A 20,713-nucleotide genomic window follows, 5' to 3' on the forward strand; every position below is an offset into this window, starting at 1 on the left:
GTGGGAGGAGTGGATGCTTGTGGATATGGTACCAATCAAGTGGGCTGCTTTGTCCTGGATGGAATGAAGCCTCTTAAATTTTGTTGGAGTTGCATCCATCCAGGTAAGAGTGGAGTAATCCATCATTTGCCTAACTTGTGCCTTGTAGATGATGGGCAGGCTTTGGAGAGATAGGAGAGGAGTTACTTGCCATAGTATTCCTGGCCTCTGACATCTTCATGGAGCCACTGTTTATATGGCAAGTCGAGTTTCTGGTCAATGGTAATCCCTGGAATGTTGATAGTGGGGGATTCAGTGATGGTAATATCATTGAGTGTCAAGGAGCAGTAGTTAGATTGTCTTTTATTGGTGATGGTCATAGCTGTCATTTGTATGGCGTGATTGTTACTTTGAGCAGATGTGGAGGAGCTGGTGTGGGACCGGGATGGACAAAGTTGAAAAAGTCACACAACACCAAGTTATAGTCCAACAAGTGTATTTGGAAGCACTAGCTTTTGGAGTGCTGCTCCTTCATCAGGTAGCTATAACCTGGTGATGTGTGATTTTAATCTTCTAGCAGAGTTAATTGAATGTGAAATTTTTTGAAACATCCTGAAGTTGTGAAATGGTATGATAGAAATGTTAGTTTGTTCTCATTCAAAGGAAGTTCAATAATGGCAAAAAAGATGTTTTAAGGAGAGTCATTGGGAGGGTTTTTGACTTTGTGCATTAATGTCAGAGAGAGGGAGTGATAGTGAGTTGGAGGTTTGAATCCTATTGAGGACAGTAGGGAGGAATATAAAACAGGCTGCCTTTTCACTACCCACTGTTTTATACTGTCTCGCAAAGCCAAATACAATGCTGTTTAAAGTATAAAGAAGTAGGTAAAAATAGAGGAGGGGGAAATTTCCACATCACTTTTTCATGTTGAAATGATTTCGTTGAAAATGTAAGTGTTGCTGATTCCTAATTTTGTTAATGTTTCAAATATCCTTATACCCAAGTCAATTAGTGTTGATTGAGACAATCACTGGTACAGACAGCACGGAAAGTGGCACCAGTTAAATAAAAGGGAGAGACTGTAGTCAATGCTCCATGCTGAGTTTGATAAGAGCATTCATATCTACGGTTTGGTCCGATTAGGATCAGATCTCTTTATGTTTGAATCTTCTGCATTGCTTATTTGTAATTGTTAGAGATAAGAATATTTTCTGTTGCGGGACATGGCATAAGGAAATGGGAGGTTCAAAGTGCTGTGCTGGGACGAATATCACTGGCCCTCCTTCACAAAACACTTAATTGTTGCTCAAAGCAGACATTTCATCAGTAAGATAAACTATGGAGACACTGATGATGCTCCACCTGTACGGGTAGGTTTACTTTAATAATACATATGTTAGAGGCAGTTTATTTCCACATACTCAATGGTTTTCTTCTACAGTACATAATAACCTTTAGAGACAAGATTAGTCCTCACTGCCTGGCTAACATAGACGGTCTTGCGGTTGAGAAATCTATTGTAACTAATGACATGACATTGCTGGTAGAATTGATCTATTTAGTACAATCTGAAGTTAGATAAGGCTTCCTTTTATTTGACAGTGACTGCTATACTTTGTACCTACAAGAAAGGTCTCATTGTGATAGTTATTGTGTTGGAAAAATTCAATTGAATGTTAATAGTCATCGCGATGATATCTTTGTTCAGCGTGATGCACTCAACTGTGAAAGGGGAAAGTACTTTTCAACTAGATGAGTTTGGGAAAAAATTCCAATTGTTGCTTGAATCCGAGATTTAAACCCTATAATAACATGCTGTGTCCAATCCTCAACATAGCACTTTCTTGCTTATGGAGTTCACTACTCAGTTATCTTCTTGAAGTTAAAATGAAACCAGACCCAGGCATTGAGGTGAAGTGGGAACGGGAGATAGGGATCTGATGGGCTTTTTACAAAATAAATTTGTGATTTGGGGCTTTTGGAGGAAGTGGAATTACAAGCCATGAAACATAAAGAAGTAAGCAGTTAATCTACCAGTGATTAACTGATTGATAAAAATTAGGACTCCTTAGTTTAATAGGCCATCTCTTATTAGCAACCATTTTGACTAAATGCTTTTTTACTTGGCAAAAATCGAGGGCCATTTCAGAGTCAAAGTCTAACATCAAGATATCTTATAAAAACCTTTCATTTGTAATATGGAGTATATATCGAAAGGAGAAATTTAAAGGATATTAGTGATGAAGATAGACTGACAAGGATTGCTTTGCCTGCCTATGTGTTTTCTTGATGTTAATTACACATTTGTGAGCTTTGCTACATTTTGCAGAAAACTATTTTATCTGTAGATTACAATCACATTTATATGATGCTGTCTAGAATTGTACATCCCACCCCTGCCCTCTCAGTGTGTCCTGGTGAACCACTTAACTGATGTTACAGAAATGTTACTTGGCTTTTAGCATCACTCTCACACTTTTGAGTGACTTTTACAGGTAAAGAGATGTTATAGAGAAAGGTCAAGCTTCTAATGATGTCCACATCCTGGAAAATGAAATAAAAACCCAATGACTGTGATGGTATCATTGTTAAAAGTTGTTGATTAGACACATTGTAATGTTAGCTTTTTGTAAACAGTATCTTGCAGTGAGACCTGAGTTATCCTTTAATTGGTGGCCTTAATCTTCTCTGAGTTGATAATGATGTCAGTCTGCTCCAGCCCTTGCTCTGTATCGAATGGGACTGACATTTGCTGCAATCTCACTATCACCATCCTCTCACATCCTCCCTGTGTTTGTATTGGTTTCTTCTGGGGTGTCTGGTTTCTTCCCACAGTCCAAAGGTGTGCAGGTTAGGTGGATTTATCTGGCTAAATTGCCCCATAGTGTCCAGGGGTGGGTAGGTTAGGTGGGTTACTCATACCAAATATGGGGTCATGGGTAATAGAGTGGGATCTGGGTGGGATGTTCTTTGGAGGGCTAGTGCAGACCCTTGTGCTGAATGGCCTCATTCGGGCAATGCAGTGATTCTGTGATTCCATATTGAGATTTAGTTTCCATGTTGAGATTTGCCGACGGTTAGTTTGCGTGGTGAGTTTGGTCGGATTGCAGTCAGTGCCAGGTTAAGCTGTTACCGAGGTATTTAACAAGCATCAGTTGGGAACAACCCTCCACTGTCCAGCACAAATCTCGCCACGTCACTCGAGAATAGCAAACAAGATGATCTTGACATCAAGGTGGGCATCACTGAATGTTGCACCCAATTCTACCACAGGCCTCACCTGAGCCCACTTCCCTCAGAGCCCAGTGAGATGGCACCCAGTTCTGGGATTGGTTCTCTCTGAGTTGAGATTTAATTGAAAATAGAATGCTTACGTTTGCACAAATCATCTTCCAGTTCTACGAGTAACTGTCTGAGTAGGTCTGTGTCACCAAGATTTTAATTAAATCACTAGTTTCATTTCTTTATGCTGTCCATCTTAGACATACAATCGTTCGGCTAATCTCCACATGGGATTGTTTTAAAATTTCAGGAAGCACGAGCTCAGTCACCATGAGTATATCAAGTTAAAACATTGGGGTAAAAACAATGGCTGCAGATGCTGGAAACCAGATTCTGGATTAGTGGTGCTGGAAGAGCACAGCAGTTCAGGCAGCATCCAATGAGCAGCAAAATCGACTTTTCGGGCAAAATCCCTTCATCAGGAATAAATGTAGGGGGGTAGAGGAGGGTGGGGGTGGGGAGAAAGTAGCATAGAGTACAATGGGTGAGTGGGGGAGGGGATGAAGGTGATAGGTCAGGGAGGAGAGGGTGGAGTGGATAGGTGAAAAAGAAGATAGGCAGGTTGGACAAGTCTAGACAAGTCATGGGGACAGTACTGAGCTGGAACTAGGGTGAGGTGGGGGAAGGGGAAATGAGGAAACTGTTGAAGTCCACATTACTGCCCTGGGGTTGAAGTGTTCCGAGGCGGAAGATGAGGAGTTCTTCCTCCAGGCGTCTGGTGGTGAGGGAGTGGCGGTGAAGAGGCCCAGGACCTCCATGTCCTCAGCAGAGTGGGAGTGGGAGTTCAAATGTTGGGCCACGGGGCGGTGTGGTTGATTGGTGCGGGTGTCTCGGAGATGTTCCCTAAAGCACTCTGCTGGGAGGCGCCCAGTTTCCCCAATGTAGGACATTGGTCAGAGCTTCTTTTAAGGTAGATTTGGCTGTCTCTAATTAATTATATGGAGAGTAAGTGTGGTTTAAGAGATGTTGTTCTGCAGACTCTGTGCCTTTCACACAGACAGTTCTGCTGCCCACTGTCCTGATTAGCTCTTCTCTCTTGACCCTAGTTAACATGTCGCATATGGAAATAATCACAATTGTCTTCCAGTTCACTCAGGGAGTCTGTGTTGCTGTGGTAACATGGGCTTTTGTAAGCATGTCAAAGTCTGGAGCTTTAAGTATTGTTTAGATTAGATTATTTACTGTGTGGAAACAGGCCCGTCGGCCCAACAAGTCCACACCGATCCGCAACCCACCCCCCTACATTTATCCTAACACCTTCACCTAACACTACAGGCAATTTAGCATGGCCAATTCACCTAACCTGCACATTTTTGGACTGTGGGAGGAAACCGGAGCACCCAGAGGAAACCCACGCAGACACGGGGAGAATGTGCAAACTCCACACAGTCACCTGAGGTGGGAATTGAACCCGGCTCTCTGGCGCTGTGAGGTAGCAGTGCTAACCACTGGGTGCACAATGCCGCCCACTAAATTTGGTGGGGGTTTCAATCTCTTTTCCAGCATATGCTTTGATCTGTAGGTTCAGTTGTGGCAAGAATCATAGAATCAGACAGCCCACCGGACCATCATGTCTGTACCACCAAAAATATAAAATCATGAGGGACATGGAGAGGGCAAATCAACAAGGTCTTTTCACTGGGGTGGGAAGTCCAGAACTAGAGGGCATAGTTTTTGGGTGAGAGGGGCAAGATTTAATGGAACGTAAAGGGCAACTTTTTCACGCAGAGGGTGGTGGGTGTGTGTATGGAGTGAGCTGGCAGAGGAAGTGGTGAAGGCTAGTACAATTGTAATATTTGAAAGATATCTGGATGGGTTTATGAATAGGAAGGGTTTAGAGGGATAGGGGCCAAGTGCTGGCAAATGGGTCTAGATTAATTAGGATATCTGACTGGCATGGATGAGTTGGACTTAAGGGTCTGTTTCTGTGCTGCACATCTCTATGACTCTACCTATATCAGTCCCACTTTACTAGGCCCAAAGCCTGGAATGTTATAACAGCTTCAGTGCTCATCCAAGTACTTTTTAAAGATTGTGAGTTTTCCCAGGGCCTTGGAAATGTGTACATCTCATCAGAAAGTCGCTATTTATTCTATCGGGAAAAGCAACTTCAGAGCAGTGTCATTGTTTCCAGAATGTTCTTGGTGCTGTGCGATTCCTCAGAACCCCAGGGCACAAGATGGAGCCATCAGTCTGTGCTGAGGGCAGTGGGGAGGGGCAGGGAGCAACCTTGCAATTTTGAGGAGAAGTCTGGACACAATCTGGGAAGAATGTAGTTGGCACTTGAAAAGTTTTAATGGAAGTGATTTAAATGGAGAGAAACTGCAGAAAGCTGCAACACACAAGATGTAGGGTATTTGTATATGATACATAGGCAGCTGAGTGCATCAGATAATCAGCTGAAAATGTGTTGCTGGTTAAAGCACAGCAGGTTAGGCAGCATCTCAGGAATAGGGAATTCGATGTTTCGAGCCTGATGAAGGGCTTATGCTCGAAACGTCGAATTCCCTATTCCTGAGATGTTGCCTAACCTGCTGTGCTTTAACCAGCAACACATTTTCAGCTGTGATCTCCAGCATCTGCAGACCTCATTTTTTACTGCATCAGATAATCAGGAAGGCTAATGGATTGTTGACCATTATTCAAAGGCTGTTGGAGTGTAAGAGTCGAGAAGTCTTAATGGAACTGTGCAAGGCCCTGGTAAGATCAAACCTGAAGTACTGCAAGCAGTTTTATTCCCCTTAGACATTATTTCATTGGAGGTAGTTCAGCTGAGGTTCACTAGGAAGATCCCCGGTAGGGAGGGATTGCCTTATGAGCAAAGGTTAAACAGGTTGGGAGTCTACTCACTGGAGTTTAGAGAATGGGAGGTGATCTCATTGAAACATATCGGGTTGTTAAGGGGCTTGACAGGGTCAATACTGAGACGATGGTTCCCCTCATGGGGAGAGTTTAGGGCCAGAAGGCTTAAAGAGACAACAATTTAAGACTAAAATGAGGAAGAATTTCTTCTTTCAGAAGGTTGTGAGCCTTTGGAATCCCTTGTCCCAGAGAAGGCTGGGGCCAAATTGCTTGTGTAAATTTAAGGCTATGAGAGACAGATTTGTGATCAAGAGGGGAATCCAGGGTTACAGGGAAAGTAGGCATGAGGAAGGTCGGGTGATCCTATTGAATGGTGGAGCAGGCTCGATGGGCTGAATGGCCTATTCTTGTGCTTATTTCTCATGGCCTCATAGTCTTAAACACCAGATTATTCAATGAAGTGACAAAGCTTATGTTTGGAAAGGGATTCCAACTTGAATAAATGGCATGCGCCAAAGATGCTTCTGTCAAATGCTCTTCTCTGAATATTCCTTTGGGATGGTTTGAAGCTGAAGAGAAGATTCCAGATGCATTGTTTGTGCTAGATCGTGGTAAAATACCGGACAGTAAAATTTGTTGAGTCATTTCTATCAAGGAATTATTAATCCGCTTTGGAGAATGTCTTCTTGTTCTAAAGATGTGAGATGTACCCACAGGAGAGTCTAGGGCCAGAGGGCAGAGTCTCAGAATAAAGGGGCACCAATTTAAGGCTGAGGTGAGGAGGAATTTCTTCTCTCTGAGCATTGTGAGTCTTTGGAACATCTTGCTACAGAGAACTGTGGGAGCAGAGCCCTTGTGTATATTTAAGGCTGAGAGAGATAGATTCTTGGTCGGTCAGAAAATCAAAGGTAATGGGGAAAAAGCAGGAGGGTGAGTAGAAGGGATGTCGGATCTACCATGATATTATTGGTGATGTGACCTAGTATGGTGATGAAACTAGGTCTGAAAATGAACCTTCCAGCTCAGTGAGCAAACTTACATCCAGAGCCTCAACCTGAGCTACAAATCTTCTCAAACCTTGCTCTGATGCTATTGAACGGAGGAGCAGGAGCCGAATGGCGTATTCCCATTCCTATTTCTTCAAAAGTCTCATGAACAATAATAATCACTCCTTAGGTCAATGTTAATGTTGGCAGTGTTCTGGGACAAGGTGACAATCCCTCGGATGCTGGAGGAGTCAGCTCCTGATTTCACTTCTGCTCTTCTCTATGAGAACGTTAACAGCAGTTGATTTGTGGATAAGGAAATATATTCAGAGTGTACTCACTGATGGATTGTTTGAATTATACTGGAGCAGTTTTAATAAACGTCTTAGCTAAAGTTAGACATATGCGACTGATTAATTTGTTCCTCCTTTGTTAGTATTTACTTACGTGAAATTTATCGACAACTAAGTGGCATACCTAAAATGAATTTCTGTTTGGAATTTGCTATACAAACAAGTGAAAAGAATGCAATGAATTTTAGCGCAGGTTTTATTGATAATTGTGAGCAGCCAGGACTGCAACATTCCTTATTTCCCTCAACCAACAAATCTCCATGCTTCATTAAACCTCCAACACCACTGCTAAAGTTTGTCTAGAAATATCTTAGAAACTCAAAGCCAAAATCCAAGGTGAGAGATGACTTACTGAATCAGTGTGTGCAGTAAGGTGGCAAAAAAATTATTAGAAGGAATTAATAACCATCTCATATACTTGCGAAGCCATGAAAGACTCTTCTGAATAAACACATGATACTAAGAAAGGTGGACTGATGGAATCAAAAGACATTTGCAGTACAAAGGAGGGCATTCAGCCCATTCTTTCTCTGCTGCCCTAACATGAACTGTCCAGCCTCATTTCCCACTTTCCACTCGTGTTCCATTGCTTTGTAGGCTGCAAGTACAGATCCAAGTATCCTCAAGTGCAGCGTGGGTTTCTGTCTTGCTCATCTCTTCAGGCAGTGAGTTCCAGGCACCTACCCCTTGTCTGAGTATCAAACATTCTCCTCAAAGCTGGTTAATGCCTCCCACATTACTTTAAGTCAATTGTTCATCTCACTGTGAAGCCAATTAGGTCCTTCCTGTTCACTCCATCTAGGGCCCCTTATAATTTTGTACACCTCAGCTAAGCCTTGCCTCATCCTCCTCTGTTCCAGAGAAGGCAACCACAGCTGTAAGAAGTTAAAAATCACACAACACCAGGTTATAGTCCAACAGGTTTAATTGGAAGCACACTAGCTTTCAGAGCAACGCTCCTTCATCAGGTGGTTGTAGTTGACCACAACCACCTGATGAAGGAGCATCGCTCAAAAGCTAGTGCTTCCAATTAAACCTGTTGGACTATAACCTGGTGTTGTGTGATTTTTAACTTTGTACACCTCTGTCCAACACCAGCACCTCCAAATCATGACAGCTGTAAGAGCCTTCTTCACTGCTAATTTCCCAAACGTACACTTTATTCACCAACTTTCTTTAAACAAACATTACTGTAGTGATTGGACCAAGTGGATGTCATTAACTATGAGATCCCTGGTTGGGCCAGTTAACCGGGGCCAATCAGGGAGTCCTGGCTGACAGTTATAAGCAGAAGATTGGAAAAATAAGCACTTCCACTGTCAGGTGGTTGTGTGGGGGAAGAAAAAGGAGTGTCAGACATGCTGTTCACTCTGAGAGCTGGGTCTGAGGGAGCTGGATCAGTGTCAAGGGGAAAAAAAACAGGAGTGTCCGAGGATCTGCAAGAAGAAATAAAAATAAGCAGGAGATTGAGAAGGTCTCCTCAGTTTAGGGGACTGACTCTGTGCTGGCTGGTGCGACAGTCAGTATATTACTGTTAGTTTCTGCTTCCTTTTTTTTGGAGGGAGAAACCTGATTCCTGAACTGGCTGATTTATTTAGCCAGTTTGTTAAGTGACATTCCTTTTAGTGAGGACTGATTGTTAAACTCCTGATGCACATAATGTGTTTCAGGTGAAACTCAGTTCTCATTAGGGCGTTGTTGTTTCATTGGCTGGTTACAGCCTGTGTGTTACTCTTTTTATTTTTTTGAGAAAAGGACAATGTTAATTTTGTGGTAGGGCTTAGCCCTTGGACTCTAGTTTCCTTTGTTTTTTTGTATGTATCCTTACTGTTTTTTGGTGTTTGGACTGAGCCCTTGCGGAAGACATACATTTCACCAGAGGAACTGTTCCTGTGGGGAGGCCTAGCCCTGGGACTGGGCCTCTGAAGATTGAACACGTGTGTGTGTGTTTGTGTGTGTGTGTGTGTGCTGGGAGGTGAGCAGTTGCTGTATCCTGGAGTTTGGGAGAACACCTTTCCTTCAGGAGTGGACCAAACCCTGTGAGTTAACTGCACCTGTACAATGTACTGTTCCTGTGAGTGGGCCTGGCTTTCCAAGGCTGGACCAGGGAGACTGAACACCTGTGTGCTGTGCATTTGCTGTCTTCGGGAGTGGACTATGCAATTTGGAGTGGACTCCATTTCTGACGATGCATGCTGTAAACTGGAGTGGACTCCATTCCTGAGAATGGACTCTATATTTTTGAAGACTCTATATCTGGATTCTGTGTGTACCAGAAAGGACTCTGTGTGTTTTTTGGTAATTAACTGTATTGTGGTGTTTCCTGGGTCTATCACCTGCACTATCTTGTGTGTCCCTGGGTCTGGCAGGCCTTACTGTGAGCTGGGGGGCTCATGGGTCGTCCTGAAAGCTGTCACCCTGAGAGCCGGAGGGCGAGTGGGCTATCCTGTGAACCTGAAGGTTGGTAGGCTGTCCCGAAAGCCGGAGGGTGGGTAGGCTACCCTGATGCCAGCCGCCCTGAAAGCCAGATGGTGGGTAGGCTGTTCTGAGCACTGTTGTCCTGAGAAGGGGCAATTGAGACAGGCTGCCTTAGAGGTGGTTGAAAGGTGTCAGAGCAGCTGCGAGACAGAAGGCGCGTAGGGGCGGGCTGAGATCCGAAGGCTTTTGGGCTACCCTGCATACTGTCATCCCGGAGAAGGGCTGCCATAGAGGTGGTCGAAAAGTGTGCCAGGATAGCCCACTGGCCGGATGGCACATCAGGGTGGGTGAGCGCCCAATGGTATGTAGGGGCAGACCGAGAGCCAGAAGGTGGGTAGCCGTCCTCAGCGCTGTCACCCTGGGCAGGTACCGGGGCGGGCTGCCTCAGAGGTGGCCGAAAGGTGGGTCGGGGCGGACCGAGAACTGGAAGAGACATGGGGTGGACTGAGAGCCGGAAGGTGGGTAGGGGCGGGCTTCCTTAGAATGGCCGGAAGGTGGGAGGAAAGGGGGCTTGCTGGGTCTGTATTGTTTGCACTTTTGTATGTAACAGTATTGTCTCATGTACAAATGTCATTGTCGCTGGCTTTTCAAGTGGAACTGTGATTTGAGGTCTGTCCTCATCTCCCTGTAAACTGGGTGAACGGTAGGGTTTGGGGCCTGGCTTTGCTGCTCCTCTCCCTTGTAAAATTGCTGTCTCTTGTATGCAACTGTAAATGCTAACTGTTTTTTATAAACTGTTTTGTAATTGTTTAATAAAATAATAAGCCGAAGATTGGAAAAATAAGCTTCTGCTGTAAGGTGGTAGTGTGGGGGACAAAAAAGGAGTGTCAGACATGCTATTCACTCTGAGAGCTGGGTCTGAGGGAGCTGGATCAGTGTCAAGGGGAAAAAAACAGGAGTGTCTGAGGTTCTGCAAGAAGAAATAAAAATAAGCAGGAGATTGAGAAGGTCTCCTCAGTTTAGGGGACTGACTCTAAGCTGGCTGGTCAAAGTCCATATACTGTGCACATGTGAAAAGAAAGATGACTTGGGATCCTGACCTCTGTGCAGTTAGTTCAATACAAACCATTTGACTTGAATATTACAGAATTTGCAATAAAATTCAACTTGTCTCCTTATAGTATGTTCCACTCAATAGAATTGCAATAGTCTTTATTTTTACAATGTACCTATCCTGTCAAGCATGTTGCCTGAGGGCAAAACATTTCAAATTGGAAATGACCAAAAGTGCGATAGAAACAAACTTTTCTCTATGCACCCTGTTGTATTCTGAGATGCCTCACAACTAGAAGTTTGCATTCCTAGCTATATCCCCAATAATCTCTGTACCATCACAAGCCACTTTTCTCTCAGCACTTTTCGCATTGAGATAGTTCTGAAGCATTGTCACTGTTCTAATGTGGTTGGTTGAATAGAGGGTTTGACATTTTGGAATTGATCCAGACCTGATGGCCTCCTTTCAGCTTTTTATCAGTTTGAATCTAAATGTCACTCTGTCGCTAGGGCTAATGACTTCTGAGGACCCACACTCCTGCAGAATCTAATCTACCAGTCCAGGATAGTGGTGATCTTTCTCAAATTAAAGGTATCTGTGTTTCATCTGAAGTCCAATGTGCACTGAGTGTAACTGTTTCTCTCATCCTAGGACAGTATTGGGGCCCTATGGAGTCGACCGAAGAGTCCACTGTGTAGACTTTACAGACTGTGAGAATGGACTGGGTAAGTGACCCTGAGACGCATTTCCTTTGCAATGAAGGACAGGAACACTTAGAGGTGGGGATGTAAAAGGGCTTTTCACCTTGTGCGTTTGAGTTATACCTATTATAAAAGTGCCCCCCTCTTCCTGAATAACAAGCCATAGCAACAAGCTAGTTGACATTTTGAAGTTCTGTAATTCGGTCATACTCACTACATTTGATGAAAATATCTGTGATGTTCCTGTCTATAGCACTGGAGAAAACCTCCAGCCTTGTGTCTGTTCAGACAGCAATCACCAGAAGGTGTTTCTTCCCCTTCCCCCATTGGACTTGTCCTTCTCAAGCTTTGACTCTCACAGGGATTTAACTGTGAAAGACACAAATACTATTTTGATCAAGAGGCCTGTGTTCCCATGTGGCCTTGACAGTGCTGCATTAATCGACCCTGCAGGCCCCAGGTCGAACACTAGTTCCGTTCGAATCCAAAGTCCCCACGTTCCTGGCAAACATTCCAGGACCAACATCACAAGGTGAACTTACACCCTCCTTCCAATCCAACAAATGTAAAGACCAACGCAAAATCTTCAGACCAGCTAGTCAGTATGGGCCAGAGTTTTTGTGGTCCCTTTATGTACAGCAACCTGCTGCGACTATTGGTAGAAAACAAGCATTAAGCCTTATCGATACAAGCTCATGGGAACCTGAGAATCAGGTTAGAGGCAAAGGTCCATCTGAGGTTCCCTGCATTTCAGCTGCTGGTGTTCAGGAAGCTGCAACAATGATCCTGAAAGATAGGGTCACTGTTCCATCTCTCAGAGCAGGCATTGTTATAATAGCTACTCAGTGCATAATTCATTATGCAAATCTCATTGTACTCTGACAATCCCAGGAAGAGAGAGTCAAATGTAAGGAAGTGGTGATGAGGCAGCTTAGAGCGGGGTTCCTGTCAATAGGCCTTCGCTGTAACAGATTTGGATTGGATAAGCAGAGGCACTCAGTATAGAAACGCCGGTCTGTGTGAGTTGGAGCAATTTGAACAAACTATTGCTTAACTTTCACTCTCTTTATTAGTATTTAATATATAGAAGAAGCAAGATGCTGCAGGGTATGGTAGACTCCATGTGAGCTCCTGCGTAAAGATCAAAGTTTCCTATTTCCTACAATCATTCTATATTCTTTAAACTTAATAGCATGCTTTTAAAAATTACGAACATTCGCCTGTTTTTGCTTTTTGCTGCTGTTTACCTATTATTTACTATCTACACTTCTTAAATCTGTGATCTGCTGTATTGCTCGCAAGACAAAGCTTTTCACTGAGCCTCGGTACACAGGACAATAAATTCAATTCAATTCAGGGAATTCAATTCAATTCTGCCTTTTCTCTTCACTGTTATTCTTCAGACATGGAGAGAGCACTCTGGTGATCTGCTCCCTGCCAGCATCTAGGAGAAAGTGAGGACTGCAGATACTGGAGATCAGAGCTGAAAAATGTGTTGCTGGAAAAGCGCGGCAGGTCAGGCAGCATCCAAGGAGCAGGAGAATCGACGTTTCGGGCATGAGCCCTTCTTCATTCCTGCTCCTTTGATGCTGCCTGACCTGCTGCGCTTTTCCAGCAACACATTTTTCAGCCCTGCCAGCATCTGTCCACTAAGAGCAACATGTCAAAGATGGCTCTGTCCTAAATACTATCCTCTCTCTTCACACCTGTACCTAAAATTAGTGGAACATGAGGCCTAAGCCAGCGCATGCGCAGAAGGTGCAACACCAAGCCTCATTTAATAAAGCACTTTAATTTGTATTCTGTTCCTTGAGCAGCCATGTTCTTTGCAGTGAGGCTAGCGATCACAAATCATTGTGGACTAAGGGCTCAGTGGTAGTGTCCTTAGCTCTGAGACAGGAGATGTAGGTTCATGTCTCTCCTGCTCCAAAGTAATACAATAACATATTTGGAAAGACTGGTGAGCAAATATCTGAATCCATTTGGTTTGATAATGTCACGCTGGGTACTATTAACATAACCATCAAAGACAGGTTTCAATCAATTTTACACTCTCAGATATTAGGCAAAAACTTTCGAAAGCTGATTGGAGGCAGATGTTCACAGGTAAAGGGACGGCTGGAAAATGGGAAGCCTTCAGAAATGAGATAACGAGAGTCCAGAAAAAGTATATTCCTGTCAGGGTGAAAGGGAAGGCTGGTAGCTATAGGGAATGCTGGAGGGCTTGGTTAAGAAAAAGAAGGAAGCATATGTCAGGTATAGACAGGATAGATCGAGTGAATCCTTAGAAGGGAAGTAGGAGTATACTTAAGAGGGAAATCAAGAGGGCAAAAAGGGGACATGAGATAGCTTTGGCAAATAGAGTTCAGGAGAATCCAAAGGGTTTTTACAAATATATTAAGGACAAAAGGGTAACTAGAGAGAGAATAGGGCCCCTCAAAGATCAGCAAGGTGGCCTTTGTGCGGAGCTGCAGAAAATGGAGAGATACTAAATGAGTATTTTGCATCAGTATTTACTGTGGAAAAGGATATGGAAGATATAGAATGTAGGGAAATAGATGGTGACATCTTGCAAAATGTCCAGATTACAGAGGAGGAAGTGCTGGACGTCTTGAAATGGTTAAAGGTGGATAAATCCCCAGGACCTGATCAGGTGTACCCTAGAACTCTGTGGGAAACTAGACAAGTGATTGATGGGCCTCTTGCTGAGATATTTGTATCATCGATAGTCACAGGTGAGATGCCGGAAGACTGGAGGTTGGCAAACGTGGTGCCACTGTTTAAGAAGGGCAGTAAAGACAAGCCAGGGACCTATAGACCAGTGAGCCTGACCTCAGTGGTGGGCAAGTTGTTGGTGGGAATCCTGAGGGACAGGATGTACATGTATTTGGAAAGGCAAGGACTGATTCGGGATGGTCAACATGGCTTTGTGCGTGGGAAATCATGCCTCACAAACTTGATTGAGCTTTTTGAAAAAATAAGATTAGATTACTTACAGTGTGGAAACAGGTCCTTCGGCCCAACACGTCCACACCGACCCTCCAAAGAGCAACCCACCCAGACCCATTCCCCTACATTTACCCCTTCACCCAACACTACGGTCAATTTAGCTTGGCCAATTCACCTAACCTGCTCATTTTTGGACTGTGGGAGGAAACCAACGCAGACACGGGGAGAATGTGCAAACTCCACAGCCTGAGGTGGGAGTTGAACACAGATCTCTGGCACTGTGAGGCAGCAATACTAACCACTGTGCCGCCCACTAAGAGACAAAGAGGATTCATGAGGGCAGAGCAGTAGATGTGATCTATATGGACTTCAGTAAGGCGTTCGACAAGGTTCCCCGTGGGAGACTGATTAGTAAGGTTAGATCTCATGGAATACAGAGAGAACTACCCATTAGGATACAGAACTGGCTCAAAGGTAGAAGACAGAGGGTGGTGATGGAGGGTTGTTTTTCAGACTGGAGGCCTGTGACCAGTGAAGTCCCACAAGGATTGGTGATGGGTCCTCTACGTTTTGTCATTTACATAAATGATTTGGATGCGAGCATAAGAGGTACAGTTAGTAATTTGTAGATGACACCAAAATTGGAGGTGTAGTGGACAGTGAAGAGGGTTACCTCAGATTACAACAGGATCTGGACCAGATGGGCCAGTAGGCTGAGAAGTAGCAGATGGAGCTTAATTCAGATAAATGCGAGTGCCTCGTTTTGGGAAAGCAAGCTTAGCAGGGCTTATACATTTAATGGTAAGGTCCAAGGGAATGTTGCTGAACAAAGAGACCTTGGAGTGTAGGTTCATAGCTCCTTGAAAGTTGAGTGACAGGTAGATAGGATAGTGAAGAAGGTGTTTGGTATGTTTTCCTTTATTGGTCAGAGTACTGAGTACAGGAGTTGGGAGGTCATGTTGCGGCTGTACAGGACATTGGTTAGGCCACTGTTGGAATATTGCTTGCAATTCTGGTCTCCTTCCTATCGGAAAGATGTTGTGAAACTTGAAAGAGTTCAGAAAAGATTTACAAGGATGTTGCTTGGTTTGGAGGATTTGAGCTATAGGGAGAGGTTGAACAGGCTGGGTCTGTTTTCCCTGGAGCGTCGGAGGGGGAGGGGTGACCTTATAGAGGTTTACAAAATTATGGGGGGCATGGATAGGATAAATAGATAAAGTCTTTTCCCTGGCGTGGGGGAGTCCAGAACTAGAGGGCATAGGTTTAGGGTGAGAAGGGAAAGATATAAAAGAGACCAAAGGGACAACTTTTTCGCACAGAGATTGGTACATGTATGGAATGAGCTGCCAGAGGATGTGGTGGAGGCTGGTACAATTGCAACATTTAAGAGGCATCTGGATGGGTATATGAATAGGAAGGGTTTGGAGGGATATGGGCCAGGTGCTGGCATGTGGGACTAGATTGGGTTGGGATATCTGGTTGGCATGGACGGGTTGGACCCAAGGGTCTGTTTCCATGCTGTACATCTCTATGACTCTATGATTCTGTATGAAATGCCTCTTATTTATAAAAATATGACTATAAACAAGGAATTCCTAAATAAGGATAGCAAAGGAATTTATGTTGCCGACTCCTCAAGAACTTTGAATTTAATCTGCCATTTGTCAGGGAGGGAGACAGGTGCACAGAAAGATTGACGTTATGTTGACATCTCAGATAAAGGAAATCTTGTATTCTGAGGGTCACGGGACCTGAAACGTTAACTTTGATTTCTCTCCACAGATGCTGCCAGACCTGCTGGGCTTTTCCAGCAATTTCTGCTTTGGTTTCTGATTTACAGTACCCGCAGTTCTCTCCGTTTTTATTGAAATCCCGTAGCGTTCTGGTGTTTGGCAGTGAACGACACCCTCCAATCGTTGACCGATTAAGAAATAGGCAACGGTGACCTTGTGTGTTTACAGAAGGCGTCTAATACAAGGAGGCAGATGATCCCACAATCACATGATCCAGGGGTTAGGTAAATCAGATCAGTCAGATCTGTTCTAATTGATCCCAAGCCGTTGTATTTATTGCTGTTGTTACCAATCCTAATGTCACAATTAGCCTACTTAATTAGCATTAAGAGAAGTGTTGATTGAGTGAAATATTTAATTACTACTTTTCCGATGTTTATGCTGCAGCATTCTTTTTGTTTTGAATCGAAGCATTGATTCTATTTTACAGGAAGTGCTCTTGAGAAAGGCTGCAGTTTTCAAACATTTGCTCCACATCAACGCTGAATTAAATTTAAAAGCTAATTTTACGTGTTTTTAGTGGGAAGTCAGTCGGCAGGTTTTGAGCCCGAGCTTTGGGGCCTCATTTCTGAGGGAGTGTGTGAGTTTCTAAAGAGCAGCCAGCAACCTGGCCAGCGTTAAAAGCCAGGCAAAAGGATTTGTATCTGTTTTAACACTTTATCCAGTTTCAGTGGCACTGACACATTGTGTAACTGTGCATTCAGCAGAGGCTGAAGCAAAGGATCTCTTTTATCCGAAGCCCATTTGAGTATTTCCTGGGTAATCCTTTAGCATCCTTTAAGGTCTTTATCACCCTCTGACCTCTAGTATGGCGGGGAATGAGTTTATTATTTCTACTGGAGATTTCTGCCACCTTTGTTTCCGCTGACCTGTAGCGGAGAGCAGCTTTCACTGTCTTAAGCAGTGCACAATACCCCTCCCTATAAGCCAGTCTTGTCTTGTTTCAACTGGTTAATATATTTACGCTTAAGCCTGATTAATCCTCATACATGATCAGCCAGCCACCTTGGCGAGGTTATACCATGTGTCCTTTTGACATTTCTTGAGGGACATGAGTAATAGAATGAGTAGGCTATTCGGCCCATCTAGTTCATTGTGGGCTGAAGGTCTTGATTCCTGTGCTGTACAGTTCTATGTTCACTCTGACTGCATCAACTGCATCACAACTGATCTTCGAGCTCAACAGCACTTTCTTGCTCATGCATTTGACTGTTTGTAAAGACTTTCCATTCTCCCCTTCGTGTGTTAATGCCATGTTACCCCTAAACCCACACGAGGGCTTCTCAATCCACTCAATACCTTTCCTCCACCAGTTTAGCAGATCGCCTTTGGCAATCTCGTACTATCACTGATTCCTTTAGAAACTTGTTCGGAATCGATCAGCTGATTCTCATGCGTGGTTTCATGTTGCTCCAATGCTCCCCCAAATCCTCCTTTATGATCTGGAGATCCCGGTGTTGGACTGGGGTGGACAAAGTTAAACATCACACAACATCAGGTTACAGTCCAACAGGTTTATTTGGAAGCACATTAGCTTTCGGAGCGCTGTTCTTTCATCAGCGGTTGTGGAGTATAAGATTGTAAGACACAGAATTTATAGCAAAATTTTACAGTGTGATGTAACTGTAATTATATATTGAAAATGTTCTTTCATAGTTCGCTTGAGAATGTAACTAAAAAAAAGTTTTGCGATTTACACATGAAAGAACTGAAACCAACATAGTCATTCTAAAAGATGAGAGACTTAACAAACAACCCAAGTCTTTTTCAATATATAATTTCAGTTACATCACGCTGTAAACTTCTGCTATAAATTCTGTGTCTTATGATCTTATACTCCACAACCACCTGATGAAGGAGTGACGCTCTGAAAGCTAGTGCTTCCAAATAAACCTGCTGGAATATAACCTGGTGTTGTGTGATTTTTAATCAAATCCTCCTTGTTTGTCTTGGCATTGCAGGTGCACATTTGATTTGATTTGATTTATGTACCTAAGTTCAGTGAAAAGTTTTGTTATGCTCGTAGTACAGGCAGATCATAACATCCAATGACATATAGATCATCGGATGCTTAGACAGAGCGAGGAGTACAGGGTTATTGATATACAAGAGGTGTACGATAAAAGGATCAACACTAGATTAGAAACTTGAGACGTCCAATCTAATCACAGCAGGAAAAAAGCTGTTCCTGAACCTGTTGGAGCGTGTATTTAAGCTTTTGTATCTCCTGCCTGATGGACGAGGTTGGAAGAGATTATAACCAGAGTGGGAGGGATCTTTGATGATGTTGGCTGCCTTTCTGAGGCATCAAGAGGTATAGATGGAGTCAATGGATGGAAGGTTGGTTTGTGTGATGGACTGGGCTGTGTTCACAACTATTAAACTACTATCATAGGGCAAGCCAAACAGAGAACAGCCAGGGAATTCCTAGAGGCATGGCTCTCATCCATAGATTCTATCAACAAACACATCGACCTAGACCCAATATACCGGTCACTGCAGCAGACAGTTGGAACTGACAACCGGAAGCGACAGATTCAAACCACTATAAATGCCGGAAGAAACATCACAGAAGCGCTTCATAGGAGGCTCCCAAGCACTGAGGATGTCACCTAGACAGGGGACGAAACGTCTGCAATACAAATACCCAGCTCGGTGAACAGAACCACAACAACGAGCACCCGAGCTACAAATCTTCTCACAAACTGTGTTCACAACTCTCTGTAGTTTCTTACGGTTCTGGGCAGAGCAAACTCTGTACCGAGCCATGACGCATTTGGATAGAATGTTTTCTATGGTGCACCTAAACACTTCTTCAATGTTATGAGAGTTCCCACCTCTATCACTGTTACAGGCAGTGACTTCCAGATTTCCACTGCCCAGATGGTGAAAAAATCCTTCACCTCTAAATGTCCTGCCCCTTACCTTAAAACTCTATCTACACTGTCTGTCTCTCCCTATAATATTATACAGCTCAATTATGTCCCCCCTCAGTCTCCACTGCTCTTATGAAAACATCCTCAGTCAGTCCAATCTCTCTTCATAACTGAAAGTCTCCAGTCCAGCCAATATCCTGGTAAATCTCCTCTACACCCTTTCCAGTACAAACACATCCCTCCTATAATGTGGACTCCAGAACTTGACTCACTAAAGTCTCATCCCAACAAATCCTTGGATTTAGCCGTGATAAAACAATTGTGAATGATTCATTTAAAGTTATTGTTTGTTTCAATGGAATGAAGATAGCTGCAGCTGAAACACCAACAACAAGGATGTTCATTTATACAATATCATTGAGGCTGTATTTTGTCACTTCCCGGGAGTGACTATTAAACAAAAGTAGACACCAAAAGGGAAATGATGGTGTCAGGGCGGTGTTACTAATGTTCTGGGGACATGGATTCAAACCCATCATGGTGATGGAGTTGAAATTTAATTAATTGATCTGGAACATAAAACTAGTCACAGTTACGGTGACCATGACAACCAGCATCGATGACCTAAAAAATCACCAAGTTAACTAAATTGGGGAAGGAAATCGGCTTTCCTTACTTGGTCTGGCCTACACGTGACTCCAAACCAACAGGAATGTTGTTGATTCTCTGTTGTGGCTCCAGCAAATCATTCTGTTCTCAGGCAATTAGGGATTTGCAAGAAATGCCGGCCCCCATGACATCATGTTGAGGTTGTACAAGACAATGGTGAGGCCTCTTCTGGAGTACTGTGCGCTGTTCCAGCCTCCAAGTTACAGGAAGGATATTATTAAGCTGCAGAGGGTTCAGAAGAGATTTACCAAGATGTTGCTGTGAGTGGAGGGTTGAGTTATAAGGAGAGGCTGGATAGGCTGAAGTGCAGGAGATTGAGAGGTGACCTTATAGAGGTTTATAAAATCATGATGGGTGTGGATTAGGTAAATAACAAGGGTCTTTTCCCTCTGGGGAGGATTTCAAGACTAATGGTCATATTTTTAAGGTAAGAGGAGCAAAATGACATAGGGCAATTTTTTTTACACAGGAAGTGTTTCATTTATGGAATAAACCTCCTGCAGAAGTGGTCAATGCAGGTACAGTTACAACATTTAAAAGATGTTTGGATAAGTACATGTGTAAGAAACATTTGGAGGGATATGTGCCAAGTGCAGGCAGGTGGCACTAGTTTAGTTTGGGATTACGGTCAGCATGGACTGGATAGACCGAAGGGTCTGTTTCCGTGCTGTATTACTCAATGAAAAACGATTTGGAGATGCCGGTGTAGAACTGGGGTGTACAAAATTAAAAATCACACAACACCGGGTTATTTATTGTCCAACAGGTTTAATTGGAAGCACTAGCTTTCGGAGTGACGCTCCTTCATCAGGTGGTTAATATCAGGTGATTTTAAAAAAAGATGCGTAAGG

The 20,713-nt window shown here is 43.6% G+C and overlaps 1 protein-coding gene across 1 annotated transcript in view; it reads left to right on the forward strand.

The window, feature by feature from the left end:
• si:dkeyp-72e1.9 (syntaxin-binding protein 4) overlaps positions 1-20,713 on the forward strand; it is a 132,372-nt gene that overhangs the window by 43,071 nt on the left and 68,588 nt on the right. Inside the window, exons 2-4 of the mRNA XM_060840946.1 lie at positions 5,310-5,445; positions 6,443-6,472; positions 11,526-11,599. Coding sequence (XP_060696929.1) covers positions 5,310-5,445; positions 6,443-6,472; positions 11,526-11,599 — 240 coding nt within the window. The remainder of the gene's footprint in view (positions 1-5,309; positions 5,446-6,442; positions 6,473-11,525; positions 11,600-20,713) is intronic.

The sequence above is a fragment of the Hemiscyllium ocellatum genome, chromosome 20, assembly GCF_020745735.1.
Source record: "Hemiscyllium ocellatum isolate sHemOce1 chromosome 20, sHemOce1.pat.X.cur, whole genome shotgun sequence".
Taxonomy (NCBI): domain Eukaryota; kingdom Metazoa; phylum Chordata; class Chondrichthyes; order Orectolobiformes; family Hemiscylliidae; genus Hemiscyllium; species Hemiscyllium ocellatum.